General features: G+C 44.4%; 1 protein-coding gene across 2 annotated transcripts in view; it reads right to left on the reverse strand.

Annotated features, from left to right (window-relative positions):
- The window catches only part of BCAS1 (brain enriched myelin associated protein 1), a 66,522-nt gene extending 53,884 nt beyond the window's left edge, over positions 1–12,638 (reverse strand). Inside the window, exon 1 of one of the 2 annotated variants that reach the window (XM_040460034.1) lies at positions 12,096–12,638. In XM_040460034.1, coding sequence (XP_040315968.1) covers positions 12,096–12,611 — 516 coding nt within the window. In that variant the 5' untranslated portion in view covers positions 12,612–12,638. The remainder of the gene's footprint in view (positions 1–12,095) is intronic. The other variant, XM_040460033.1, reaches the window with a different exon arrangement.
- Between the last annotated feature and the right edge of the window lie 409 nt (positions 12,639–13,047).

Consider the following 13,047-nt stretch of genomic DNA (forward strand, 5'->3'; position numbering starts at 1 on the left):
GGATCGGGAAATTTCCTAGACTGTGGTCCTGTATAACCTTACCAGGCAGTGCATACAGACGAGCGGAGTAAAAATGTAAAGTGCACCCATCATCCCGTTACCGAAAGCGACAGACTGCTACTCACAGTGTGCAGTTTTTTTTCATTCCACACCCCTCTTTGGGTTCCGGAAGGATGAATATGTGTGGGCAGGCGGGCACACATGCTTTTTACCCTAAGGGGGTCTTTTCCTATTTTGAAACCCGCTCTCCTCGTTTAACATTGCCCTTCACAGGTCGCCCATTCCAGCCCTATGTCATGCCGGCCTTTGATGTCCAGTGCAAGGGTGTGCCATAATCAACAGAACAACGCTTTCACTGGATCTTTTCGACCCTCCCAACGTTGCCCTTACAGACGTTGCTGGAGTTAAAAAAAGAAAAAAGTCTTGTGGATAAAATTCTGCCCATTTTCTCAATACATTCCGAGATGTCAAACTGCTCATTCCAAACGCACGCTGCTTTGAGACTTTAAAACTGTGTGCTGTTAAAGTGCCGGGGTTGAAACAAGCTTCCTAATGATCTGGGGAGTTGATTAAGAAATTATCGAAGCTGTCAGAGGGCAATATAAAATAACATAAAGGTATGGAAACGTGAGAGCTGTCTTTTCTTTGTCTTCTAGCATGTTTTCGAAGAGGAGAATTTAAGCTGCATGACACAGATCTAAAAACGTTCCACTTATCCATTTTCCAACCCCTTTTTTGGGAGAAGAGAGGCAATATTGTTCATTGTATCCGCTTACACTAATTGAATCGGGCTAGGCTGGACCAGCTATCCAGCGTGATGCTTTTTATTGTAAATCGTAAGATCACCACCTGCTTTAATACTCTGTAGACCTAACCTCAGGGTATTAAGAACTCATCTCGTATCTCGGCAGCAGAAGCCAAACACAGCACCTATACGTGGTACAGCCTCATTAATCCGTCGTGTTGACTGATGCAGAGATATTGTATTTATAAGATTAAATAAAGTGGTTGTGTATTGTGGTCAGAGACGGAGGGTGGAAAGAAATCTATCAAAGAAAGCAATTCACATCTGCTTCCTGTGAATAAGGGTTTTCCATTTTCTCTCTCAGAACTTCTCTCTACTTGAGGGGTAAGTGAATTTGTCAACTTGATTTCCAATGGCAAGTGAAATGTGGGTAGAGAATTAAGCAATGAAATGGTCTTTTCCTGCTTCTCCTTCTTTTTGTCCTCAGCAGTCATTGCTTTGGGGATATTCTTAAGGACGCACGACTCGGCATCTGCTTAAAGGCCACTGTGTATGATATAAAATGGAAAAATACATTTGCTGTGGGCAAAGCGTGGGTGGGGAGGGATTCCCAGGGCAAGTCACATCGGGCAAAAGGGATTTGTGGCAGATTCTTCTGTTCCACGATCAGTTTCAACATGTACAAGTTCCAGAGTGATCATGGCATTTCATATTTATTACAGGGAAAACATCCAGCTTAAAAAAAAAAAAGTATTTCAAAATCTAAAAGCTAATGACCCACAGCCTAGAATATGTTTGTCATCTGCTTAACAAACACTTCTCAGTAACAAGAAAACTGTTTTGCATGTTGCCAAAATTAGGTTGTAGACCTTGTAAGAATGGTTTGGCCTTGTGCAGAAAGAGAGAGAGAAAAAAAAGTCCCATCCTTTTTCCTGAATTTCTAGATTAGACCAAACTCCTGGGCCCTACCTCTACCCGTTTAATCATCAGCCACCTCTCCAATCTACTTCCTGTCTCAAAACGCTACCGATTTAATTCATAGCCCTTTTTCTACCCTTGGAACTATCTGTTTGTTTATTTTCTTATTCGTTCTTGCTCTCTTCATTGGAATGAAAGCTTTCGTGAGGTACACCATTCTATCTGCCCTAAAATCACTCCTGACACAAAGAAAGTACTTGGATGTTTGTTGAATGAATAAATGAAAGCATTCACGCTTCCTGTTTTTATTATACAACACCTGCCAACAGATTGACTCTCGGGCTAGATTTAGAGTTTATTAACCAGATGGTCACCTAAGTAGCTTTATTTACTTAAAAAATGGTTTTTTTTAACCTTTATTTATTTTTGAGACAGAGAGAGACAGAGCATGAACGGGGGAGGGGCAGAGAGAGGGAGACACAGAATCTGAAACAGGCTCCAGGCTCTGAGCTGTCAGCCCAGAGCCCGACGCGGGGCTCGAACTCACGGACCATGAGATCATGACCTGAGCCGAAGTCAGCCGCTTAACCGACTGAGCCACCCAGGCCGCCCCACTTAAAAAATGTTTTTAATGTTTGTTTATTTATTTATATTAGAGAGAGAGACAGAGAGAGCGTGAGCAGGCGAGGGGCAGAGAGATGGAGACAGAATCGGAAGCAGCCTTCAGGCTCTGAGCTGTCAGCACAGAGCCCGACGTGGGGCTCAAACTCAGGAACCGTGAGATCATGACCTGAGCTGAAGTCAGATGCTGAACTGACTGAGCCATCCAGGTGCCCCCCTAAGTAGCTTGAAATTGTGATAAGTGCTAGGAAGGAAGGAAAGTGGTCTGTGATGGAGATATTTCACTTTACTCTCAGCCCTACCACAGGAAAATAATAATGCAGGTGTTATAGCAAAGGACAACCCCCACGCCACACTGTTGGGAACAAGGGAGGGGTGGGAACGAGGGTGGGGAGTGGATGGGCTGGAGAGTAAATGTCCCATCTCTAGGGGCAGCCACAACTCACATTCTATCTGAGAACACAGGACGAAACTTCCCACTTCCCAGAAAGGTCCGAAACATGGATCTGTGTTCAAATTTTATCATTTTAAAATGTTGTCAACTTGATCAATTCCGAAGTATTATCAATAAATGAAAATATTACCCAAAACACTGTGAGATTCACATAGACTCTATCTCTGGTTTGCGGCCTCCAACAGGAGGCCATTTTCCAACTTGGGTCTACATGCCTAGCTCAGCATTTCTGAGAACAGTCCCTCGAAAGTTCTGGCCAGCTGGTTAGAGGACTAGTAGTTTTATGGACAATTAAGTTGGAGAAACTCTCAGTTAAACAAACTGAATCAGGTCTGCTTGCTGCAGGACTTCTCAGGTCTTTAGGAAGCTGATATCCATTGGGAATCTTCAGGAGAGAAGATAAGGCAAACAGTATTTTCTTTTTTCCTTTTCTTAATATATTGTCAAGTTGGCCAACATACAGCGTACACAGTGTGCTCTTGGCTTTGGAGTAGATTCCTGTGATTCATCACCTCCATACAGCACCCAGGGCTCATCCCAACAAGTGCCCTCCTCCTTGCCCACACCCATTTCCCCCTCTCTTCCACCCCCCATCAACGCGGAGTTTGTTCTCTGTATTTAAGAATCTCTTACGGTTTCAGAGAGGGAGGCAAACCATAGTAGGATTTTCTAAAACTCTGGTGGTGAGCCCTGTTTCTAGGCACATCTCATTGGAATGATGTTGCATAGAATTAGAATTAACTAATGTCCCAAAGTATTAGCTTCAGAAATTTTTAAAAATATATTTTAAGCCCCCTTTTGAGGGGGTTCAAAATGTTCACCATGTTCCCTGTTTTTGAACTTCTAGGCCCAGTGGCTAAACGTGTGGGTGCTGGTGGTGAATTCCAGTTCCGCTCCTTTCTACCCGGATGATCTTCTGCACGTTATTTCATCACTCTGTGAGTTAGTAAAGGCTCACTAAACTAGGACTGCTTGGCTGCCTTTGCTGCCTTTGCTGCCTTCGCTGCTCCTTTGCTGGAAGGAGCGAATCAGACTGGATGACACCAAGGGGAAAGCTAACTCAAAATCCGTTTTGCAAATTCATTGCAAAACACCAGTCACTTGATATTCAACCATGATTATTAACACCATAACATGTTAAAGACTGATTTTAAAAAACCAAATAAATGATACAATTATGCGATTCTACATAGCTTATCTCAGTGAAGGCATCTATATCCTGCATGCATTTGAAGTCATTTCCTCTTTCAAGTTGTGTCAGGCGGAGCTGATAATGAGAATATATTCCAAGATTCTTTGCAAAGTGGTGACATGATGTGCACCAGCTTTATTCTTGTTAGGTTCACCTCACAAACATTGCTGCATGCCAACAGGTGCCAGGCATTGAGAATAATACCAAACTGCCTAAGACACAGTCACGTCCCTCAAGTTCACCGTCTCTGTATATGAGAAGGGTGATTATGGTAGAAGAAATTCTTTCGGACTTCATATTGTGACCATTAGTGGATTGGAAAACAGCTCAGTGGGTCAAGACCAGCATTAAAACCATCAAACAGCAGAGCATTAGAAAAGAATATAAGGGGTGCCTGGGTGGCTCAGTCGGTTAAGCGTCCGACTTCGGCTCAGGTCATGATCTCGCGGTTCATGGGTTCAGGCCCCGCGTCGGGCTCTGTGCTGACGGCTCAGAGCCTGGAGCCTGTTTCAGATTCTGTGTCTCCCTCTCTCTCTCTGCCCCTCCCCCGTTCATGCTCTCTCTCTGTCTCAAAAACAAATAAATGTTAAAAAAAAATTAAAAAAAAAAAGAATACAAAATGTCAGCATGTGTTCCGTGCTGTAAGAACAGCACTGTTCTGTGCATTCTTTGCTGCATTCATGAGCATGTGCATCAGGTCAAGGTGTAAAATCTATTTCTTCCTGTGGGTCATGGTCAAATGAGGCAGTTGTGCAATGAGTGAATTCAAGTAAATTACCCTGAGGGCAGGAGGCACCGGAACAGTCTCTATTGGCTCCATTCACGCGGTGATTTCCTGATATAAAGTTGGATCCAGAAAATCTATCTGGTTTCTATTGATGGCAGATCATCTCTGCTGAAGAGTCTGTTCGCTGCTGAAGAAACTTGACAAGCCCCGCCTTGTACCTTGACACAGATATGTGACTGGATCTACCATCGACCTTCAGAAACTTCTCTTCCCTTTCATAGGACACTATGACTGTGTGTGTCCACTACTTGGACCTCTGGCAGCCACAAGTGACGCCACAAGTGACAAAATCTGTGTACCGAGCCAATCATACATGGCAGGCGCTGGAGACTGACTCATGCTAGGGCTAGGGAGATGTCGAACCAACGTAAACCCCTTACCTCCAGAATTCTTATTATGCTCAAGAAATAATAAATTCTCCTCATTAACTATGCCACTAGTGATTGGGTGAGCTATTTCTTTTCTTTTCTTTTATTTTCTTTTATTTTCTTTTCTTTTCTTTCCCTCACAGCCAAAGGTACCTGAAATGATATACTACTCAAACTCCATCATACTGGAAGACCATTTGAGCTATTTCGTAATTCTTTATTTCTAACTTTCTGAGGACTTAGAAAACATACTGTTTTATTTAGTCATTGCTACTGACTGCCCGTGTCATCCTCTATCCTTTATAATACCCCCTCAGACACTATCTTCCTCTTCTGAATGAAAGCACCAGGTTTTGAAATGACTGAGTGACACATACTTTGGGAACGGATGGTTGCCAGTGGATGATTATGGTTTTGCCACTAACTTCACTTCTCTGAGCTCTAGCTTCCTCATCTGTTAAATGGTAATAAAAATATCTACCTTGGGGTGGCACCTGGGTGGCTCAGTGGTTAAGCATTCAACTCTTGACCTTGGCTCAAGTCATGATCTCGCAGTCTGTGCGTTCGAGCCCCGCATTGGGCTCTGTGCCGGCAATGCAGAGCCTGCTTGGGATTCTCTCTCTCCCTCTCTCTCTCTGTCCCTCCCCTGCTCTCTCTCTGTCTTTCTCAAAAATAAATAAATAAACATTAAAAAAGTTTTTTAGACATCTACCCTGTTGTACTGTTATAAGAATCAAAGCAGGTAGCAGATAAAATATGCAAAATACTTCCTACGCAGCCTATGAATAATGAATTGTTAAAAAGTGATTATTTAAAAAGGATTCTTTAAAAAGTGATTGGTAAAAAGGATTATTATTAACTCCACCTCACAGCTAATAAGTGGTAGAATCTGAACTCCTTTCCGGATCAGTCAAGGTCCTAACACTTGCACATGACCTCTGCTGCTGAAAACATTTCATATCAAATGTTTTGTGGTGCTAAATCCATGCAATTTATAAACATTATACTAGTAGAGCTAAAAACCCTGCTTACTCCATAATTTATGTAATTTAAGGTGGATTTTCCCTCTGTACTGACAAAGTCTTTGGGGTGGATAGTTCTCTTTGCCTGTTGGAATGGCTTGGCCTTGCAGCTGACAGGTAGGCCAGACAATAAAAAACCACAGCTTAAAGTTCACTTACGCTCAAACCTTGGAATTAGGTGAGTTTTAAATTTTTAAATTTGAGACTAACTTGTCATTTGCAATGTTGCACACCCTAACACTTAAAAAAAAGTTAAATCGAAATATCCTCAGATGAATATTCAATTTCACAGAGTCACAACACTATCACACAAGTTTCAAAAAAATGGTAAAAACATAATGTGGAGTGTGGAAAGTATGGGCTTTGGGGTCGGGCAATTCTCTTTAGCTACGTAGCTTGGAGTCAATGATTCGGTTTCCCTAGAGCTTGGATTTCTTCATCTGGAAAATAGTAAAGATCTAGAAATTCCCGCTTAAGCTCTGATGTTTCAAGATGATCCCTTGGGGGCACCCGGGTGGCTCAGTTGGTTGAGCGTCCGATTTTGGCTCAGGTCATGATCTCGTGATTCGTGAGTTTGAGCCCCGAGTTGGGCTCTGTGCTGACAGCTCAGAGCCTGGAGCCAGCTTCGGATTCTGTGTCTCCCTCTCTCTCTGCCCCTCCCCTGCCTTTGCTCTGTCTCTCTCTGTCTCTCAAAAATAAATAAACATGAAAAAAAGGAAGATGATTCCTTCAAAGCGATTTCGCAACAGAATTTGACTTCACCTATAATATAAAAAAATACTGGAGGATTCATGTCACCAGAAACCACCCAGGAGTGGGGACATCTGGTCAGCCTCATGGAGAACTTGGCACTTGAAGGTGAAGTGAATTTTAAAAAGAAAAAAATTTTTTAATGTTTATTTATTTTTGAGAGAGACAGAGACAGAGCATCAGCAGGGGAGGGGCAGAGAGAGAGGGAGACACAGAATCCGAAGCAGGCTCCAGGCTCCCAGCTGTCAGCACAGAGCCCGACGCGGGGCTCGAACTCACGAGCTATGAGATAGTGACCTGAGCCGAAGTCAGATGCTCAACCAACTGAGCCACCCAGGCGCCCCATGAATTTTTGATAAAGAGAGAGAAAGAGAGCCAGGCGGAGAAAATGCAGAGAAGCAGGTCACACATGGGCCGTTCTGACTGGGTACATTTAAGAGAATAGTGGGAAATATAGTTGGAAAGATAGGGGAAAGCTGGTAGAGACCCTTGAACGTGACACTAAGAAGCCACAGCTTGTAGGCAAGGGCATTGAACTTCTATTGTTTCTAAAATAATTTTACAACTCCTGCACCTTTTTGGTTTTTAACCCAAATCTGGACTTCCGCCTCTGGTGATTTCGCTTTCAAATTAGACTCACCTGTGCTATCTCAGTGAGGTTTGGCCGAGGACTAAGGAAGGGCAGAATAAAAGACAAAAATGTTGATTCACAGGCGGGGGCGGGGCGGGGGGGGGGGAAGGAAAGCCATGATATTAATAATAGCTGAATTTTCTTTTTCTCAAAATGCAAGATCTCTGGGCTAAGTTCACTCCACATGGCTTATCTCATTTAATTTTCACAAGTGTGAACGATGTGAAATTGTGCTCAATACTATTATTATTTCCATTTTACAGATGAAGAAACCGAGGCTCAGAGAGGTGTAGTCACTTGTCCAAGGTCACACAGTCAGGAGGCGACAGAGGCCGAGTTGAAATGTGAGCTGCTTGGTTGCAAGGCTTCTTTATACCTGCTTTTACACCATGTAGGATTCTGGAAATCTTGGTTCTCTCCTTCCACTTCTACCACCAAACAGCAGTGGCAGGATGGAGTGTCCGTTACGTGAAATGAGGAAGCCCATAGATCACACAGGTAGGCATGTTGTTGCTTGTTGTTGGGTGTGAATGAGGAGTTCAGTTTTGCACACATTGAGGTCGGGCGAACCTTTGAATGGAGATGTCGAAATTCAAGAATATGTGTCAAGAGGCAGCTGGATATTTAAGGCTGGACTTGAGGAGTAGGTGTAGGCTATAGACATGAACTTGGGGCGCGTCAGCAGGGGGCTGCATCTAAACCCTTGGGACTCTACGGAAATAACTAGTCAGAGACGATGTCTAAGAATTCAGTTCTGGGGAACTCCAACGTTCAGAAGATAAGATCCAGCAAAAGAGATTGAGGAACTTCTTAATCAGCGAGGGGGAGAAACTGGCAACTAAGTGAGGGTGATATTTCCAGAAGGAAGGGTCGCTGATGTGGCTGGCAAGTCCAGTGGGATAGGCCTGAGACGTCCGGGGCTTGGCAGCCTCGTTGAGGGTTGGGGGAGGCCACATCCTGGCCACATTGACAAGAACAGTTTATGTGGAGGAGAAAAGCCTGAATGGAGTGTGTTCAAGAGAGAAAAGGACACGAGGAAGCAAAAGCTGAGTATTTTTCTTAATATCTGGAGCCTGCATGAATTTGGGGATCAGTGTACTTATCACAGCTTCCCGTAAAAAATTGTCTCTTAAGGGGCACCTGGGTGGCTCAGTAGGTTAAGGGTCCGACTCTTGATTTTGGCCCAGGTCATGATCTTGCAGTTCGTGGGACTGAGCCCTGCAGTGCACGATCCTGCTTGAGATCTCCCCACCCCCACCTCTCTCTGCCCCTCCCCCATGTGCATGCATGTGTACCCGAACATATGCTCTCTCTCTCTCAAAATAAATAAACTTAAAAAAAATTATGTCTCTTACTAGATCTTTGAAGGACTAGACTGTGATTCATCTTTTAAACCTTTGCAAAGGTTGGTGTTTAAATAACAGTTGCAGGATTTAATAAAACTTTAGAAGAAAGGCATCTTCTTGTTCTGATCTCTTGAATCTGTGCTTGGTAACAGGTTAAGCCCCGCCCCTCCCCTTTCCCTCCAACACAAAGACACTTCTGGAATTACTGGTTGGCAACAGACACTTAGTGTGTTTTTTTAAACTGATGAAGATCAAATTTTCATTATGGTTTTTTTTTTTTTTTTTTTTTTTTTTTTTGGACAATGAATCTCTTAAGTGTGTATCTTATAGCTCTGGTTCAATTGTCGAGGGGCTGGAAAAATTAAGAAAAAACAAATCTCCTCCCTGCCAACACAGTTTGTGTGAATCACAGCTCAGTGAAACCTTTCAGGCATATAATTTATCTTTTCTTTGACCTATGCACTAAATGCTTCATTTGTTCATGAATTCTGGCCTTGTTTTAATTCTGCTATGCTCTGAATGTAGTTTTATGAGGCACAAAAATAAGATTGTCGATCCGAAAACACAGAAGGTTTGTGTGCCTCTCCCAGAATGCAATGGGGGCATCCTTCCCCCAATTCACAGCTCTGCAGGTTTGCGGCTGGAACTCCAAGCCAGGAAGAAGCATGCAGTGAGACAGGGGGGAAAGGTTCGTGTGGGTGGGTGGGGAGGAGACAGCTGATGTGGCTGAACCCAAGGCATAATTTACGCTAAGAATTCTGAATCAATACATTGACGGCCATTTATGCATAGTGTGGTGCTCCCACCAAGAAAGCCATTGGCTGAGAAGTTTTATTCGTGTTACTTTCCCGGGGCTGGATTCTCTCATTGCACTCCTAGAACAATCTATCCCTCCTCCTCCCTCCCCCTCCCCCAAAAGCCGTCTGTACAGCCAGGGATCAGATGAGAAACCTTAATAATCAGGAGGCTGTGGTTTGTTTACAGTCCTTACAGATGCATGTATTTGAATGTCCGCAAGTTCGCAGACTAAAGGAGAAATAAATGGCGTAGCCTAGCTTTCCCATATTTTACATGCATATAGTTCGGGGTGGTACTCGATATTTAAATTCCAGTGATGTTGCCAATAAAAACATGGAAATTTGTAGTGTAACAAGACCAAATGCAAACCTCGTTGGTGAATCTTAGGGAGCTGACTCGCTTTTTTTTCTGACAGTTTGAGGGTCTTCTGAGAGGTCACTGTAACTTTAAAATATCACCCACGGGCTTGACTCTATCAGATACCTGCCATGTTCCCCATACAAGCCCCCATTTTCTGAATTGTATCTCATTTGGAACTCACTCCACTCAATTCGAGGTGCTGTCCCTAAGGGTCTCCAATAACAAAACACTGGGCTGGTAAAGTACAAGTCTGAACTTCCCTGTGCTTTTCTTAGAACAGGAGTGGATTGACCGCATTGGGGCTTTATGGTTAAAAATGTTTAAGGGTCCGGTATCAGATGCTACACTGGTTTTCTTAATTAAGGTGGGGATTTGGATAAGTTACTTAGACACCTGTCTCCAGATGGGTAAAGCTCAGTCCTTCATCCTTGTCCCGTAAGTAACTCAATCTTTTCCTGACTCCAGTGATGGGTTGGCTTTGGATGCCCCAGTGAATGAAACGTGATTATTCAAAAAAATCACAACCTCAGAACAGCCTTAGGAGCCCACGATGGATAAATGAGAACTCAACAAGAGTTTCTACTCAGAGTCAGGTAGTAAATCGTTTCTCAAATATTCATGAATATGGATGACCAGTTTCTAGCCCCAAGACAAATAACATTCCAACTCCCGGTTTATACATTTGATGGAATGTTCTGGGAGCCAGGGAGGCCAATTCTCTTTGTGTCGGAGCACCCTGCCCAACACACGGCCTCGCCAGCGAGAGCACTTGGCATCTCCCATAATAATGGTGGTGGTGGTGGTGGGGGGGGTGGTTGTACCGCATTTCTTCCTGGACCAAAGTCCCTGAGGACAAGGGCTCTGTCCCAGCCTCCACTGTAGCCTGGCCTCACCTGCACCCGGCAGCGTCCCACTCAGTAAAGATTTGGTGCCTGGATGCATTTGAAAACTTACTTTGAATTATACAGAAAGCTATTCGATTGGCATCTGAACTGGTGCATTTGGGGAACCGGGCATTTGCGGGACAAGTTCTTAAGCTTTTGAAAGTAAAATTGAAAATCAGTTTGTGCAGTAGAAATTTACAGAAAGATCAAGAACGCTGATAGTGAGAGCCCGAACCCACGAACCTGATGACTTTTCCCCAATTTTAACTCTCCAGAACTTACAGCTGGTGCCTGACATTTACAGTATAATGTTTGACACAGTCCTGCGTGCATTGAAACCACAGACTGAGGTGATACTCATTTTCCTTATGGAGAATAATATATCCGTACAGCGCTTAGAACAGAGCCTGGTATACTGTCAGTGCTCAATACATGACAGCCAGTGTTATTAGCAACTTCCCTTGAAACACAGTGTATCAACTTTTATTTCCTTCTTCATTGAAGGAGTTTCTTTTCTCCGCCGAACACAAACAAACTCAAGATAAAAAGCAAATGCTCTTTTTCAGATCAAAAGAACTCGTGTTTCTTTGTGCAGGAAAGAAAGCAGCTGATGTGGAATACCTCCTTTAAAAATATCTAGTTTTTACAAAGATATGACCCCAGCTTGTGGGAAAATAATTAGTACATAAAAGGGTCTGCCCAGAGCTGTAAAAGCTCTTTATTTAAACCCATGCTTTGGTGCAAAAGATAGTTAAAGATCAATCCAGGCTATTAAAAATAAGAAATGAAATGTATTCCAACAAAAGCCTATAAACATGCTGGTTGTGAAACAAGCTACCGAGGCCAGGAGAGGTATTTAAGTCTTTTAGGAACCGTTTTTATTCCGCTAAGGCCTTTCCCTCCAGACTCCATTGATCATAAATGCAACCTGTCTTCCTCTACCTTTGATAAATGGAAGGACGGATTCATCTGTATGTAACTCACCTCCTCTCTTCTTTTACATAAAACAGATGCCACAGCTGTTATTGTTCTTCAAACAGATGTTTCTGTCCACAGGAACATGGGGGACACTACAATGTGCCATTTGTTCTAGAGGGCTGCGTACCTTGTCGGGGCCCCTTGGCGACTGGAGAGCAATATAGACACCATCCGCTTACCCCATCAGAGCTCCCTCCCCACCGGAGCTTAACAAAAGGGATCGTCCCTCGTCAGCACTTACCCTCTCTGCAGGGACATCATCGGGAGGCCTTGACAATCCAGGGACTTCCTCGGCCTGGTCCTGACGCTCCGCGCTCTTGGCTTCCTGTTGGCTGTCCACTGGTGCCTTTTCCCGTCCCTTGTCCAGTTTGAAGAGTTTGTCAAAAAAGCCGGAGTCCTTAGGCTTGGCGGGGGCTGCTCCCCCTGACTCAGGTGAGACGGGCGCTGGTCCCCAAGTGGCAGAGACGCCTTCGTCCCCGGCTGGGCTCTGCCCCGGGGTTTTATCTGGGTCGTGCCCCCGTGCAGCTGCCCCCGGAAGAGTCACGCTCTCACTTGGTTCTTTGTTCCCTAGAGCTTTATTGGAGCTGACATCAAGCTTCACTGACCCAGTGGATGCATCCGTGGCTTGGTCTCCAGCACGTCCTGGTACAGGCCGAGCGAGTGTCAAGAAAAAACGAGATTTAGCAGCTGGCGCCCCGGCTTTGGCCTCGTTCCCAAGATTCTTTCCGTTGGCATCCGCAACAGCGCTCATCTCCATTGTCTCGGGGGAAGAAGTGACCGCATTATCCTCCTTGACACTTATTCCCAAATCAACTGTAAACACAAAGACAAACAGCAGTTATTCAGCCCGGCGAGGAAATTCAAGGATCGATAATGGACTCCAAACGTTTGATATACAAAGGCCAGAATGCAGCCGGGGCTCTGTGGCTGTCCGGTCACGCTGCAAAGCAGAACCTGGTCACCTAGAACTCCTGTGACCTTGCTAGGAGAAGAGCCAGTTAGCAGAAAGCCCACACCAGGCGCTGCACTGGTGACACGCACGTTAATGACGCTGTCGGCCTGTTGCAGGGATCCCGAGAGAAGAGTGTTGTCACGATATCAGCTGGGAGGCGGCACAGCGGTCGGGAGCTTGGGCTCTGGAGCTAGAACAAAGTTTCTCAACCTTCTGACTTCTGACAGCGGGGGCTGGATCA

The sequence above is a fragment of the Herpailurus yagouaroundi genome, unplaced genomic scaffold, assembly GCF_014898765.1.
Source record: "Herpailurus yagouaroundi ecotype Mexico unplaced genomic scaffold, PumYag 246, whole genome shotgun sequence".
Taxonomy (NCBI): Eukaryota; Metazoa; Chordata; class Mammalia; order Carnivora; family Felidae; genus Herpailurus; species Herpailurus yagouaroundi.